Here is a 17,225-nt window from a genome sequence, read left to right as displayed (position 1 = left end):
AAAGTATAGTGAAAATCCAGAGATAGAATATATTTCAAGAATTCAAATGATTGCCGCGATGAATTGGACGAAAAGATGCAGATTCAGCTGCATCGGTTAAACCGATGCCCCACCATCGGTGCATCCGATGGTTGCCGGATACACTAGCGCCCTTGTTTCAGTGCATTTGATCATGCATACTGAGCCAAGTGAGGAAAACTCAGTAGCACCGGTTTAACCGACGGGTCAAAGATAAGTATCGGTGCATTCAATATACTATTGTCCAGAGACGATGTCAAGCGCTCAGGAGTCAAGTCTTCAGCACCGGTTGAATCGATGGTGCATCGGTGTAATGACGTCAGCAAGAAGAGAAAAATGCAACGGCTATATGAAGATCAAGTGTCACCGGTTTAACTGACACCCAATCATCGGTTAAACCGATGGATCTGCAGGCGAGTCAGGAAGTCCAACGGCTAGTTCAGATGCTGTGAGTGACCGGTTGAACCGACGCTACCCCATGCAGAGACATCGGTTCAACTGATGGTTTGCTGATTTCAGCTATCTGTTGGAGCAACGGCTCCAAGACTTGGTGACCTATATATACGCCTCACTCCGGCCATTTTGTTGTTGCTGGAGACCAGGGAGACCTCATACACATTGAAGAACACCTCCAAGCCAACCCAAATGCATATTGATCAAATTTTTAGGTTTAGCACTAGCTTTGTGAGTGTGAGTGCTAGATTAGCTCTTGAATGAGTGAGTAAGCAAGGTTGAGATCCTTGTGCTACGGTTCTTGAGTGAACCAACCATTGTATCTCGGTGCGCCGGCCCCTTGGAGCATTGGTCGCTCGCCGGCACGTCAACCTCCGGCTTGGTGTGGAGCGGCGTCGAGAACATTGTGCGGGGGACGGAGACCCCTCCTTCGTGAGCAAGCTCTTTTAGTGGAAAGCGAGATCAAGATGACTGTGATTGTGTTTACGGAAGAGACTTAATTGCCAGAAAGCGATACACTTCGTGAATGCTTCAACAACGTGGATGTAGGGGCGTCTGTGTGGCAATCCGAACCACGGGATAAATCCTCGTGTCGAGAGTTTGCTTCCTCTCATTCCTCATCTTTAAGCTTCCGTATTTCATATTGCAATTTGTGTGCCTTTACTCTCTTAGTGTAGTATCTTGTTAGAATTGGCTATAGGTTGCAAAACTTTTTTTAGAGGAGGATTTCACACTAGAAGAATCATAGTTGCACATCTAGATATATTGATTTAGTTTAAGTTTTTGTGCAAAATAGTTGGAGCTATAAATTAAAGTTTTAGATAGCCTAATTCACCCCTCCTCTTTTTAAACTAGAGCACCCAATCACTTTCACTTCCGGCCCACCGGCGAGCTAGCCGTGGCCGCACGCCCATCACCGAGGCGCCGCGACCATGTTGGGCGGTTGGCATTTCGTTTACTGTCCGGGGTGGACGGTATTTCATTTACTGTCCCCTGGGTAACTGATAGCCGTTCGATCCTTAAGCAACAGTCGAGATTCAGCGAGGATAGCCGATTAGGACGAGCCGTTGTGTTGCGGCTCGATTACGCAGAGGCGCGTCGCTACCCGATACGGGCGCGACGGCAGTGGCGCGCCGTGGCCGGCCTTGACGTCGCCGACGACGGCACCGAGGTGGACGGCTGAGTGACAAACCCGTGCCGCAGGAACTCTGAACGAGGGCGAAACGGTGCCCGCCAAGGCTGAGCGCACCGGCGACGACGTTCTGTTCCAGTTCCACCCAAGGAAGCCGGCATGGCTGCCGCGCGCGCCGGCCAGGGCTCCATGACTCCATCGGATCTGCCGCTTCGCCACGTTGGTGCCTGGCGAGGTTTCCAAGTGTGCCGCAACGCCGGGCCTGAGCCATGCTGGCTTGCTCCATGCTCTTGCGCCGCCCCCCTTCGTGATCTCGCTGGCAACGTTTTATTTCGCTGGCAACGACGAGCGGTGAGAGCGCGCTGACTCTTATTTTGGGGACGCTGAAGCCAAACCCAAAGATGTGAGATCTCTGCAACAAACTAGAGGGTCATTGATCATTTCTTTTTCTTCCTGCAAGCCATCTATCATGTAATTCTGCTGATTTGTTAATATAAACAGTTAATTGCACCCCATCATGTGTTGGTTGCTGACAAATATTGTTAGTTATGGTATGTATATGACGCTGCTCGCTGCACATATGGAATCACATTCACAAACTGATGCGAAGAATAAGAATGAACTGTAATGGAAAAGGAAATGAAAGAGCATGTCTGAAGTTCTGAACTCAATATAGGCACTCGCAGAGACCAACCGGCTTGGCTCAGGCTGGCGGGTGCAGGCCAGTCATTCCGTGTAGCTAGGAGCTACACCCACTACCTACTATTATAAATAGCCATCTCATTAGCTTCTCCCTCTTAAGGCGCGTGAAATTGGGAAAACTCATCCATGTATACACTGCCAATAAGATGAGAGAGAGAGAGAGAGAGAGAGGAGAGGGGCAGCTAGGATGAGAGAAGAGGAGAGCAGCAAGAAGACGTGGACGGGGCTGATGTTGATTGAATCGGAATGGGATGCATTGTGAATCGGAATGGGTACCTCTGGTCGTTTATCTCCTGCATGCAGCTCTAGCTCTCTATATGTCCGAGTTCTTGCAGACTTTCTCAGTTCTGGCAAGCTTCCATCATCAACGTATCTAGCTACCATGATCCTCTTTCATCATGATAGCTCGCTCCTACACTGTGTACCTGCCAGGCGCTAAGACGAAGGGGTTCTGTAACAATCAAAGAAGCAGATCAAGTAGCACACATCATGATCCTCCACTCGTTGTGGTTGTTCGTCTTAACCATGACGGGGTTGGCCAACCACTTTGGATGAAACACCTCTTTCATATGAATCCTGCCGTGAGTAGTTTGTCAAGCTCTACTTTGATGGTGTTTCTCTGGTCCTAGACGAAATCTGTGTAAGCGTTGCTTCCTTAGCGTAACTTTGGGGTCGACGTTGAGTGCATGCTCGATAAACTCAGTGGTACCCCTGGCATGTCTGCTGACTTTCATGCGAAGATGTGTCACAGCTGGCTTGGAGGAAGCTGATGAACGTGTTTTTCTATTTGTGGTCCAGCCCTATGATTATTAGAGCTGTCTTGTCAGATTGCATTCTTCCAACTCGAAAGTCTTGACCCCAAACCTATAAGTACAAATAACAGGCAAATAGCTAGCTTATTAGCTTCTCCTTCTCAATGTGCCTGTCATTGGGAAAAGTTGTCCATGTATACACTACCAATAAGACAAGAATAAGAGAGGAGGAGATGGGCAAGAAAGATGTGAACGGGGCTGATGTTGGTCGGATTGGAATGGGATGCACTACTGTGAATCTGGTAGCTTCCGTCGAGGAAGAGGAAGCAGGCAGTGCTGTCCCGGGACGAGACCTGAGGTGATCAGCCACGAGCGGTGCGCGTCCACCGTACCGATTGATCGAAGGCGGTAGCTCAACGGTCTTGGAAATCCCGGCCTCGGAGGGAGCCGTAGGTGAAGGTAGAGGTTCGTCGGAGTTCGGTGCAGCACCGAACAGCGTTAGCCTCCATCCCACGATCCGGAGGAACGTGGAAGCAACGACGTTCTCTTGTGCGTCTCCGACCAAGGGGACGGATTAATTGGATGTCCAGGCAACCAAAAAAAACCAAGATGATTTTCATTAGCTATGTGTAGCCGTAAATCTTAAAGTTAGCGTGGATCCGATTTTTTGGATCAGGCATTTGGATAATTAAGATCAGGCATCATATCGGTGGCCGTTCGCCCGTCCTGGTATGGTGGGTGAGAACTGAATTCACTCGGTTACTTTGAGCGACTCCATCCTACTAATAGTACCTTATAAATAGGTAGCTATCACCAACAACCGAAATTACAAAAGTCGCGTGCTTGCGTATCATCCGGCTGCGAAGCCCCGAGAGTAGGAAGGAGAGAAGTAGAGAGAGGGAGACACGGAAATGCATGTACGCAGTGTGTCGTCGGTGGGTCATGTTGATGGGAGTGAGATGCAATAGGAGTTCGAGTCGAAGCGGGCGAACATTGTATAGCTCTGATCCGCTTAGGGCAGCTTCAGTGTCAGCTGCGAACTGAGGCCTGACACAAATCGATTTGGGTCATGGTTCGCTTCTCTAGTGCGAGCATCGATACATGGGGGCCAAGGTTGCATTAAAAGCAGTGTTGTTGGCTTCTCTCGTTCTCGTATGCAGGAGAGGAGAGGGACTCGTTCAATTTTTTATTCGCCATGGTTTGGACTCCAAACCTGGTTTGCTTTTTCTGTCTGCCTCCGTCGGTTCGGTCGCTGCAGTGTTTTGGTTCGTTCAACGAACCTCCACGTCAGAGTTTGGTTCGCTTTCGAGTAACACTGCTGGTGCCCTTAGTGAAAGAAAAGGAGAAGAGCACCAAAGGAAAGGTGTACAATGGTTCTGTATGTCATCGCACGAGCAACACATGGTAGCGAAACCATCCGACCCGGCTCGTGGACCACTGGTATCCTCCAGGATCTTTGGTACCCCATAGCCGCCATGAAACATGAGGTTCGTTGTGGATGCAGTGGTAAGTTTATTTTAGTAGGGAACCGAGGGAGGGAGTATAATGGAGGACAATTGTGTAATGCTAACGTCACAAAACAAGGAAACAATATATGCTGTCAGTTCGTGGGTATTTCACAACCTGAACTATGAAAACTTCTAATGTAGTCGTCCCTGAACAATCCTAACCGATCCAACTTCATTCTTAAATCTGACGTGGCACGCCACATAGGTAACTGCAGTCGCTGCCCGGCCGGGTGTGAAATACCTCTTTTACTCTCCATTACATAGAAACGGTTTTACATAGGCAGCTGCCAGTCTATATGAAGCTGCTCACACCCCTGATAGGTTGCTGCCCCTCCAAATTAGCGCAGATCGCTGCCCCTCGTCACCCCCTCCCTGGTTAGGCTGCTCACCATCCGCAGCCACACCATTCTCCTTCCCCAGCATTGCGGAGGTGTGAAACACAATTGTAGCCGCGGCTGCCTCGCTAGCAGGGAGGGGGTGCACGACCCGAGCTGGCAGCGAGGGGGTGCGTAACCCGAGCTGGCTGGGAGGAGGCGACAAACTGGTAGGAATGGGGTGGCGAGGGGGGGGGGGGCGCTTACGTGCGCTCCCTGGGTCGGGCAGTGATCTGGCAAGGGAAGCGGTCTGGCTCGATGCAGGTTGAAAGCTGTCTGTGTTAAACCTTCTCTATGAATGGAGTGTAAAGAGGATGTTTCACATCACAAGTTGACTAGGCGGTAACTGGAGGAGCCTACGTGCGTGCTACGTCGGATATAAGGATGGAGTTGGACCGGTTAGGATAGTTCAGAGACTAAATTGAAAGTTAAATTGACCCGAGCCCTAGGGACGATTTTAGCTATTTTTCCTGAACTTTATAAACAGTGCCTAAGAAATTTAAATCCATATAAGAAACACACCAGATATAATCAAGCCCAGGAATTGACTCAATGCACTTATCCTTGGTGTGTTACTATGTGGCTCATTATTGCGCGAAAATCGTGCAAAAAAAAAATGAAGGGCACAACAAACTTTCTATGATGGGCCGTATTTGGACCAACCACCTAGGCCCGGCCAGGAAAGCGCGTGAGGCCGCGTGTCCCCGCAAGCCAGCTTAAGCATGACACATTGCCCAGCTGGTGGGTGTCAAGTCGGTTATTCGGAGTCAAAATCTTCTCGTGCTCTATGGCAGAGATTCGTTCACGGTGGATGCCAAAGATCCGCAGGTCATTATTGCACGAAAATCGTAGAAAAAAAAGTAGGGCAGAACAAATAAACCTCCAATGACAGACCGTATTTGACCCAACCCACTAAGCTCCCCGTGTGGCTTCTGAGCCCAACAACGTGGGCTCGGGCCAGGGGAGCCCAACAACCAAGGTACATAAAGATGCTCAGGAATCCTATATATCTTCCGAAAGATTTTTTCTTCTCCATCTTCCACTGTTTAGATTCATACAAACTATATCATCCATTGGATCTTCAACTCTAATCTTCTTCCTCCTTGCGCTCCCTTCCTCGTCACCACCGCCGCCGCCCCTGATCCCGCACGTCCGCTACCCGCCCCACGCCGCACGCCGCGTGCTGCTGCTGCTCGCGCCCCGCGCCGCGTGCTGCTACTTCTCTCCGCCTCGTGCCGCGTGCTGCTGCGTGTGCGTGGCCGCGGCTGCTTGCGGTTGCTGCCGCTGCGGGGCGCCGCGTGCTGCTGTGGGGCCGCGGCTGCTTGCTGTTGCTGCGGGGGTGCTGCTGCTTGCTAAAGCGTGCTGCTGTGGGGCCCCGGCCGCCGCGCGCTGCCGGCGCCGGCCGCCACCCTCGTCCGCGGCCGTGCCATGGCCACCGCGCGACGCTGCCTTCGGACGCCTCCGCGCCATGGGCGTCATGCCGTGCCACCCCCGGCCGCCTCCGCGCCATGGGCGCGCCGTCGGGCCGCCGCCGCGCCCTGACCAGGCCGCCGTGAAGGAGTTCAACATTTTAAATTTATTATTTCAACATTTGACACCTACAATTTTAACATTTTATCTATATAGTTTCAACATTTCGAACGTCAAATGTTGAACGTGTTTAAGGAAAATGTTGAATATATTTAAAGATTTTTGTTGAATAGTCTGTAGTAGTTAATTAGGTCAAATGAGCTTTAAAGATAAATAACTTATCTATCTTCCACAAGATGTATAAGAGCCACCAAGATGCGCGCCACCACCTTAGTGCATCTGAATCCTTTAATTAATCTCAAAAGAAAAAAATCTGAATCCTTTAATTTGTGCGATGGGCTAGCTGGCGATCGACCTGAGCAGCAGGCTGATATATAGATGCTTCTTCTCTCTTGCTCTCATTACTCGTGGATCCTGCAATTATGCTGCTGCTTAAAACAGGACCGGCGTCAGTTATGGCCCGGCTAGTTGGTGAACAAACCCAACGCATCACTTAGTATCCGCAGCCACGGCATCGATCATATCTATCCTAGCTACAAACAAATAGGTAGCTTGGCCGCGTGCCGTGTGACCAACACTTTTTTTTGTATAGTACCAATTACCATTCAAATGCTAGAGAGGGTCGGAGGAAATGGGCGACAAGTATGTGGACGGGGTGAGTCGAGTTCATTCCTGGGGATCGGATCGATCGGAGTGGGATGCAGAGGGAATTCAGGGTCGAGGCCGCTAAGAGGATTTTGTCTCACTGTGAACGCTCTTGCAGTCTGAAAGTGATCGGATGCTCTAGCCTAAAAGAGGAGGAGATGAATTATGCACTATTAAAACCTTAACATATAGTTCCAACTAGTTTGCACAAAACTTAAACTAAAACAAACGATCTAGATGTGCAACTACGGTTCAACTTAGTGTAAAACTCTCATCCCCAAAAAGTTGTGCAACCTATAGACAATCCTAGCAAGATATTACACTAAGAAAATAAAAGCACACAAGTTGCAATATGAAATGCGAAAGATTAAAGAGAGGGATGAGAGGAAGCGAACTCTCGACACGAGAATTTATCCCGTGGTTCGGATTGCCACAAAGACGCCCCTACGTCCACGTTGTTGAAGTACTCACAAACAGTATTGCTTCCCGGCAATCAAGTCTCTTCCGCGAACACAATCACGGTCACCTTGATCCCGATCTTCATTAAGGGAGATTGCCCACGAATGAGGGGTCTCCGTCCCCCGCACAATGTCGTCGACGCCGCTCCACACCAAGCCGGAGGGTCGTTGACTTGCCGGCGAGCCACCAAAGCTCCAAGGATGGCCGGCGCACCAAGATACAAGGATGGTTCACTCTAGAACCACAGCACAAGGATCTAAACCTTGCTTGATCACTCACTCAAGAGCTAACCTTGCACTAAAACTCACAAAGCTTGTGCTAAGGATTTGATATTTATGCTCTTGGATGGCTTGGAGATGTTCTTGGGTGTGTGTGGGATGTTCAACAACTCCAGCAAACTTCAAATGACCGGAGGAACACATATATATAGGCCATCAACTCAAGAGAGCCGTTACTAGCCGTTGGCCAGTTTTCTGCGTAAGCATCGGAACATCCGACCATAGGGCATCGGTTCTTCCGGCCACTCTGCGCTCCGAACTAGCCGTTGGCTTCTCTGACACGGCCGCATCATCTTCAGGGACCATCGGTTGAACCGATGTTTAGGCATCGGTTCTTCCGGTGACACTTAATCTGCAGATAGCCGTTGCTCTTGCTGACATCATTGCACCGACGCCTTGCTCCGACGCACAACCGGTTCAACCGGTGCTGAAAGCTTGGCTGCTGTACGCTTGACAACATCTCTAGAACATAGTACGTTGGATGCACCGATGCCTCTCTTGACACCATCGGTTCATCCGGTGCTTCGCTTCTTTCACTTGATCTCCAGAGGCGCACAGGCTTGTGCCAAAGTCAGGCCGTCGAATCTTCCGACAACCATCGGATGCACCGATGCTATAGGCATCGGTTCTTCTGGTGCTACTGATTTTAGTAGAACTCATCCAATTCAGCGTTTCTTTGAGTTTTTTCTTTGTGTTTTACTTTGCATGTCCTTTTTACTTCATCCCTGGGATATAGAAATGTTCACTTAACAAAACCATTAGTCCCATTGATTGCGTTGTCATACGATCACCAAAATCACTCGAAATGACATAAATGGTGCCATGTTCGTTATAATCTCCCACTTTTTGGTGATTGATGACAACACAATCAAAGCAAGCATAAAATTTGCAAGAATTGACAAATTTAACTACTTACACTTACTTGGATGCTTACCATCATCCAATGACGGTTTGGCCTCCCCCTAAAACTATGATCCCCTTTTGTTCCCCCTATTTGCTACTCCTCTCTCATGTGTTGACTTGATCCACTCGGCATGTCTCCCCCTTTGGAATATTTTTCCTTCTTGGAAATATCTCTTCCTCTTTGTTGGGAACATGCCTTGCTTTGATCCACATTTCTCCCCCTTTGGAATCAAATCACCTAAAAGTTCTTGTACCTAAAAGGTCTTGCAAAATAATATAACTCAAGAGAAGATTAGTAGCCTAGGGAGTTTGTTTCATGACTCATGATCCAATTGTATGATATCAATGAAGATATCAATTGAAAATTTATTATGGTGGATCACAAAATCACGAAACTAGTATGACATGAGCTAAGCTTTCCACAAGTGTGTACACAACATGATAATGTGAAAATCAAGTGTACAACTAAAATATTCAACAAGAAAGCTTAGATCATATCATGCACGAAGGTAGCTCTAAAAAAGATAGGAAATTAACAATTATACCAATTGAATGAGTTTAGAACCTTGCATACCTTCGGGGGAAACTTTGTTTACCTTGCATGTACCAATTGAAAGTGACTTGCAACCAATAGAAAGTCTTTAAACAAAGAGCACTTGGTACACCAAGGTTAAACAAATGTATGAGCACATAGCCTTTGAACTTAGATATGAGCATTTAAGTTCAATAGAGCATGGCTCAATATGCATGAAGCACAATTTATCTAATCACTCTTATAGAGTTGTTTGTTCACATTGAGCGTAAATAACATTCTCTTAGAGTGTTAACTCCATCGTGAGACTACAAAAGATAAACTAGAAAACATGTTAGTCTCAAAATCACAAACCATAGGATGAACTCCCCCTAAATATGTGCATTAAGTGTTTGAATCACCAAGCAAATGTATCCACATTGATTTTGACACAATTGAGAAGTTTACCCTATAGCTTGTGTTCATGGTACACATATAAAATACATATCTCATGAAGTTCATATACCATGAAGGGTGACTTTGTGTAGCTTTCTACACACTTATCAAACCATGTAGGTTGCTCATGGGTTAGAATCATGACACAAGCAACCCACCATATATAACACTAAGAGATGCAATGTATGCAAACAACCTAGCAAAAGCAATGGAGCTATATGATGTTTGAATTGAAATCTAGCTACCATTACCTTATGGGGGACTTGGGCAACGAATGTCCAAGTTGTGAGCTTAGCTTGTTTTGGCTTAAACCTTCACTTCAACTTGTAAGCTAAGTCTCCAAATCCCCCGAAACTGTTCTTGGCTTTAAGTTTCCTTTGGAACCCACACTATTTGAGGGCTCTTCATTGTGGTGATGATGTCCTTGGGCACCCAAATGGAGTGGTTCCAATTCCTTTTCTTTTTCCCAACCTTGTGAGCAACCACCTTACCATTGGTCTTCCTTTTGATCACATAGGAGGTGCTATTGCTTTTGTTCCCCCGGTTTGGCTTGGTGTAGATGAGAGAACTCTTTATTGTGAGCTTCTTTTTGCTCTTCTCATCCGGAAGCTTCTTCCTTGGTTGAGGACACTTGTTGAATTTGTGGCCTTCTTTGTGGCACTTTGAGTAAGTCATGGTGAACCCCTTCTCAAGCTTCTTCACCTTGTCTTCACGGTTATCTTGAGAAGGTTGGACATTGCTCTCTATGCCTTTGCCCTTCAAACTATACAAGTCCTTCATGAGCCTTTCCACTTCTTGCTTGAGCTCATCATTTTCCTTGGCAATGAGATTATCACATGGTTCTACAACAACATTCTTATAGCATTTCTCCTTGCAAGAGTTAGAGCAAGAATCATCAATTAAATCAATGTAAGAAGTTGAAGCATCTACCTTAGAGATAGGAATTGCACAAGGGATAGTTTGCTTCATTTCCAAAGAGTCATTAGTATCATTAATGCTCTCAAATTTTAATTTGAGCTCTTCATCCTCCTTGCTAAGCAATTTAAATTTGCACATCAAATCTTCAAAATTTGTAGCAAGAGGAAAGATGCCGCTTCTGGCAAACGGCCCCAGAATGAAGATGAGCCGGAGAAGCAATATGTTACTGAAGAACAAGTGCGTCACATCCGCAATCAACTCCTAGCTTCTAATCGGCTTCTGGAAAAATACCAGTACCAGTACAAGTTGCGCCGCCGATATGAATCGGAAGAGGAGGAGTATGAGCACCGCACAGGGAGGACGCTGGGGAGGCGCCAGGCTATACGCGACTACTGGCATTGCCCGTTCTTTAGGTACTGTTGGAATTCCGGCATGAGCCGATTGCCTACTATAGATGATTGCTTGGAATGCAGGCCTCGGGGACGCCAGCCAGTCGAGGCATCAGTATTCCAGCGCTTGGGGACTAGAACATGTCACGACGACCATGATAGGCGGCCAGCCAGGGATGATTTTGAACTAGAAGAGGAAGATAAGTATCATCGTCCACGATGGTGTCCTGACGGGCTCAGCCGCTCACAGAAGCGCAGGGTGCAGCGCTTACGCAATCTCGAGGAGGCGGAAGCAAAGTACCTCGAAGTGCTGAGGAAAGCGCGTCCAGATCTCGCGGAGCAAGTCAGGCACCCGCGAAGGGTGGAAAGGTGCTCTCCAAGGAGGGAGTGGCACCCCAAGCAGCGAAGAGCCGATGACAAGCCATCGGCTAATGTGAACATGGTGTTCGTGCTCCCGTCGGAGTTTTGGGCGTCTCAACCGGAGGAATTGGCCATCGCGCAGCTGGATCTCGGTCCACAGCCGATCATCTTCGAGAAGCCCAAGGAGGAAAGCTACAAGCACCTGAAGAGATTGTATCTCAAGGGTCTCATCGATGGCAAGCCTGTGAACAGGATGTTGGTCGACACTGGCGCCGCAGTCAATCTGATGCCGTACTCAGTGCTATGTCGGTTGGGTCGTTCCGCTGCTGATCTTATCAAGACCAATGTGATGCTCAATGATTTCAACGGCCAACCGTCAGAGGCGCAGGGCGTCCTCAATGTGGAGTTGACAGTTGGCCGCAAGATCGTCCCAACCTCGTTCTTCATCATCAACAGTAAGAGTACATACACAGTGCTACTTGGGAGGGATTGGATTCACGCCAATTGTTGTGTTCCTTCCACGATGCACCAGTGTTTGGTCCAGTGGGATGGCGATGAAGTGGAGGTGGTCTGTGCAGATGACTCCAGTGAGGTTTCGCTCGTAGATATGAACGCCTGGGACGCGGAAGGGCAAGAGCCGATCTCAGGGATCGCGCTGGAAGACTGAGATCCGATCGAAGCGACAAAAAACGGGCTGAGGCTGGTCTTATCCACTGGCCTCACAGAGTAAAAACATCCTGGCAAGCTACAGAATCTAGCAAGATTAGAGAGGCCGGTCCCAGCGACCGGCCCCAAAAAATGAGTAATATATGTTTGGAGTTAAAGTTGTCACATTATGTACAAACAATGGCCTGCTCCGGTAGCTGGTCAGTTAATGAGCATTCAGTTTCAAGGAGTAATATAGAAACGGCCGGCCCGTGCGGTCGGCCGAAAATTTTCTTGTGTCATCTCCCCGTGTTTGCTGTTGATGTGGCAGATGATGACGAGTCGCCTGCGTCTGCAGTCGATTTCACAGGTGACGGCAAGTTGGGGTACGGGTTTACATCAGCTGATGATTTGGAGGAAGTGGATATTGGTCCCGGGGATAAGCCGCGACCAACATTTATCAGCAAGAAGCTACACCCGAGTCTGCGTGAGCTGATGATAGCACTGTTGAGGGAATACCGGGATTGTTTCACGTGGGATTATACTGAAATGCCTGGTTTGGATAGAAGCATCGTCGAACATCGGCTCCCGCTTAAGAAAGGATTTCGGCCGTTTCAACAACGGGCAAGGCAGATGAAAGCTGAAGTCCTGGAGGAGGTCAAGAAAGAGGTGCAAAAGAGATTGGACACAGGATTCATCAGGCCATGCAGGTACGCAGAATGGATCTCTAGTGTGGTCCCTGTACAGAAGAAGGATGGCCGATGGAGAGTCTGCGTGGATTTCAGAGACCTCAACAGAGCAACGCCAAAGTACGAATATCCGATACCTGTGGCAGAAACATTGATCAACGCCGCTGCCGGTCACAAAATGCTGAGCTTTATGGACAGTAACGCTGGCTACAACCAGATTTTCATGGCCCTGGAAGACATAAGTAAGACCGCGTTCAGAGTACCAGGCGCGGTTGGCTTGTTCGAGTACTTGGTTATGACCTTTGGATTGAAAAATGCCGGTGCAACGTATCTACGCACCATGAATTACATTTTTCATGATCTCATCGGCAAGCTAGTAGAAATCTACATTAATGATGTCGTGGTCAAGTCCATGTCAGCTGGGGGGCATTTGGAAGATTTCCGTAAGGTTTTAGAGCGAACTCGGAAGTTTGGGCTCAAAATAAACCCGAAGAAATGTGCCTTTGGTGTATCAGCCAGTCAGTTCTTAGGATTTCTGGTACATGAGCGAGGAATCGAGATCGGCTTGAAGAGTCAGGAGGCGGTAAAGACAATGAAGCCGCCTACTACGAAGGAGTTACAAAACCTCATCGGCAAAATCAACTTTGTCAGACGATTTATCTCCAATCTGTCTGGGCGTATCGAGCCGTTCATGGGTCTGGTAAAGATCAAGTCCGATGATGAATTTCACTGGGGGGCAGAGCAGCAGCAAGCTTTCGACGAAATAAAGGAATACTTGTCGAAGCCTCCAGTTTTGGTTCCTCCACGATAGGACATGCCTTTCTACGTGTACTTGTCCGTGGGTGACACTTCCATCGCCTCGGTTCTGATTCAGAAACATGAGGACTAGGAGAGGGTTGTCTTCTACCTCAGCAGGCGCATGTTGGATGCCGAGACCAGGTATCCTGAGATCGAAAAGCTTTGTCTTTGTTTATTCTTTACATGTACAAAGCTTCGACATATTTTGCTCTCGGCGGAGACGATCGTTATATGCGAATCGGATGTCATCAAGCATATGTTGTCGGCTCCCATTCTGAAAGGCCGACTAGGAAAATGGATGTTTGCATTGTCAGAATTCGATATCCGATATCAACATGCAAAGGCAGTTAAGGGACAGGCACTGGCGGATCTCATTGCAGACAGGGTCAACACTGACGTGTCCGCACTTTTTGTACGTGCCTGGGCCATGTTTTTCTATGGATCGGCTTGTGATGATGGGTGCGGCGTATGAATTCTGTTGGTATTGCCTCGAGGGGCGACATATTCTTTTTCCATCAAATGGCTACTCCATGCACCAATAATTTAGTAGACTATGAGGCCGTTCGCAAGGGGATTGAGTTACTCCTAGAAGCTGGTGCAGAAGCAGTGGAAATATTTGGGGATTCAAAACTGGTGATTTCTCAGCTCACGGAAGAATATAAATGTGAGAGAGAGGCTCTTTTTCCGATATGGATGCAGTGCCGTGAGTTGATGTCACAATTCAGGTACATTAATTTCTACTGGATACGAAGGACTTTGAACAGTGAAGCCAATGACCTGGCACAGATGGCTTCTGGATATAAGGAAACAGCTGATGGAGTCGATGTAGAGGTTCAGTTTCTAGAACCTGGAGACTGGAGAGCCGATATCTTCAATTATTTGAAAGATTCGGCTCGGGGGGCACCCAGAAGGATAAGACTCAAAGCTATGAAGTATGTTTTGATTGGGGACGACATGTTCTACAGGACTTTGGAAGAACTGCTGCTTAACTGTCTGGGACCTGCAGAGTCGAATCGGCTCTTGCATGAGGTTCATGAAGGAGCCTGCGGCACTCATCAATCGGCTCATAAGATGAAATGACTGATTAGGCGATCGGGGTATTACTGGCCTACCATGCTTGAAGATTGCTTCAAATATTACAAGGGATGTCAGGCTTGTCAGAGATTTGGCAAAATTCAGATGGTACCGGCATCAGTAATGAATCCTATTATTAAGCCATGGCCGTTCAGGGGTTGGGCCATGGATATGATTGGCCAGATTAACCCGCCATCTAGCAAAGGTCACCAATGGGTGTTAGCTGTCACGGATTATTTCACAAAATGGGTGGAGGCGGCACCCATGAGATCGGTGGCATCAAAAGATGTGATCAATTTCGTTAAAGAGCACATCATTCATAGGTTTGGGATCCCTCAGACCATCACGACCGATGGAGGATCGGTTTTTATATCGGAGGAATTTAGAAAGTTTGCCGATGACACGGGGTTCAAGCTGATCAGATCATCCCCATATTATGCCCAGGCTAATGGACAGGCTGAAGCATCCAACCAGAGCCTTATCAAGCTGATCAAAAGGAAGATCGATGAATATCCTAAGCGCTGGCATGAGGTGTTGTCAGAGGCTTTGTGGGCATATCGTATTTCGTGTCACGGATCTATCAAGACGTCACCATACCATCTGGTCTACGGTCAAGATGATGTGTTACCATGGGAGATCACGGTCGGATCGAGGCGTGTTGAGTTTCAGAATGATCTATCGGCTAAAGAGTATGCGGCCTTGATGAGCGATAATGTGGAGGATCTTACAGAGCTAAGACTTTGGTCACTTGAGAAGATCAAGGAAAACAAGGCTAAAGTTGCTCGTGCATACAACAAAAAGGTCAAGCCAAAAGAGTTCCAGGTTGGAGACCTAGTTTGGGAGGTAGTACTACCATTGGGAACTAAAGATAGAAAATATGGCAAGTGGTCTCCAACTTGGCACGGACCGTACAAGGTTGATTAGGTTTTGCCTAGAAACGCATACATGCTTGAGGAATTGAATGGTGTCAAGTTTCTTGTGGCGGTCAATGGCCAACACCTCAAGAAGTATTTTCCGAGCATGTGGGAATGCGAGTGATAAGAGCCGATGAGATCCATCTGGCTGCATTGTAATAGGCCAACATGTTGAGTTGGCCAGTAAAAAAAATGAGATAGGCCAACACGTTGAGTTGGCTAGTAAAAAAAGCAAAAAATGAGAGAGGCCAACACGTTGAGTTGGCCAGAGGAAAATATATATGAGATGCAAGGCAGCCGATGTGTCACCATCGACTTAAGATGTTTTTAATGAGTACAAGTTTCAGGTTTAACAGGCAACATTAAATGTTTTCTGAATAGTTCTACTAGTTCAGGAACCCTTCTATGGCATGGATGGCTTCTGCGCGTACGGCGTCGGCTCTTGCGATGATCGCTTCGTCATCCTTGTCATCGCCTGTTATTATCTGTTGACTCAAGGTGTTTATCTCTGCAAACTCTGCTCGTATCTGTTCGGTCATTTTTTGGGCTTCTTGCTTGGAGTTTGCGATCGAGGCTTTCTCCTCTTGGATCAGTCTTTGGGTGCTGTGGATCTTTTCTTCTAGTTCCATCAGTTCCTTTTCCAGGAGGTTGAGCCGCCTTGTACTCTCGGAGATGTCAGCTTTGGCATCCAGAGTTGCTTTCTTTTGGTTGAGCAGTTTGCACTTCTGAGCGATGTCAGCTTTCAGAGGAATTTGAGAATGCCTTAATTCTATTCTCTGTTGTGCTGCTTTCACTTCTGCCCGAAAGAAAGGAAGATGGCCAGCTGGCCAAAGTTTGACTCGAAGTGACTCTGGAAGTTGGAATTCTATCTGCTCGAGGATTTCTTTTATCTTGATGGAATCATCAACCAGAGTACTGATTGGAGCAGAGAGCAGACCCTTGATAAGTTGAAGCTGATCTGCCAAGTTAGCCGATTGCTGTAAAGATGGTACCTTTGCTCCAAGGGCAGTCAGACCCATTGATGCCGGGTCAAAGGAGAGCAAATCTGAAATGTTGAAGCCCTGTGAAGATATCAGAGTTAGTTTTGGGAGCAAAGGCATATCAACAGAGTTGTCGGCTGATTTAAAATCGGCTCATGTGATGTTACCTGTTGTAAGGAAGAAGCAATGGTCGATCCGAGTGTGATCGGCTCAATTGGGGCAGCGGCAGTAGCATCGGCTATGACGGCTTGTTCGTCACACGGAGCTTTGGGAGTTCTGGGTTGGGCTTCCATCGTCAAATCATCTGTTGCAGTTTCTTCGCTGCGAATTTCTGCTTGGACGATGGTTGCTTCTTGCTGTTCAGGGATTTCAGTTGTACCAGTATCGACTTCATGAACAGCAGTTCTCTGTTGTAATGGGCTTATAATGCTAAGGATTTCTTCAGTTGTGTCCTGGAGAAAGGATTATAATCAACCAGAGTATATGTGCATATAAAAGGGGAAAAACATTCAGGAAAATTTAGAGGGATGGATTACCTGGTTGGTGTTGCAGTCTGATGGACTTGGGGAAGGCTGTGCTGTCTTCTTGATGACCCGTCTCGTGAAGATCTTCCTTTTCTTAGTTGGAACTCGGGGGGTAGCATCTCCAGAGAATTGTCTCCGCTTAGAGGCCGACTGTAATACATCTGGCTGAACAATCATTATTACTTTCTTCATCGACGGCGATCCCTTGCAAAA

The 17,225-nt window shown here is 47.6% G+C and overlaps 1 protein-coding gene across 1 annotated transcript; it reads right to left on the bottom strand.

The window, feature by feature from the left end:
* Nucleotides 1–9,241: 9,241 nt before the first annotated feature.
* LOC120695608 lies at nucleotides 9,242–16,977 on the bottom strand. The gene is made up of 3 exons (XM_039978811.1): nucleotides 16,656–16,977; nucleotides 16,025–16,569; nucleotides 9,242–9,269 (listed from the first exon to the last, which is right to left on the bottom strand). The coding sequence occupies exons 1-3, from the start codon at nucleotides 16,779–16,781 to the stop codon at nucleotides 9,242–9,244; spliced, it is 699 nt and encodes a 232-aa protein (XP_039834745.1). The 5' UTR covers nucleotides 16,782–16,977.
* Nucleotides 16,978–17,225: the final 248 nt, after the last annotated feature.

This window comes from Panicum virgatum, chromosome 2K (genome assembly GCF_016808335.1).
Source record: "Panicum virgatum strain AP13 chromosome 2K, P.virgatum_v5, whole genome shotgun sequence".
NCBI classification, from domain to species: Eukaryota; Viridiplantae; Streptophyta; class Magnoliopsida; order Poales; family Poaceae; genus Panicum; species Panicum virgatum.
The sequence above is the reverse complement of the archived record's forward strand: the minus strand, read 5'-3'. Positions and strand labels throughout refer to the sequence as shown.

Excerpts from the sequence above, each read along its gene's own strand:
- LOC120695608 (XM_039978811.1), bottom strand. The coding sequence starts at position 16,781 with ATGGAAGCCCAACCCAGAACTCCCAAAGCTCCGTGTGACGAACAAGCC. Across the intron at positions 16,570-16,655 it reads TTGCTTCTTCCTTACAACAG|GGCTTCAACATTTCAGATTT; the intron begins GTAACATCACAT and ends ATATCTTCACAG. Across the intron at positions 9,270-16,024 it reads ACCGAACAGATACGAGCAGA|AGCTACCTTCGTGCATGATA; the intron begins GTTTGCAGAGAT and ends TATCTTTTTTAG.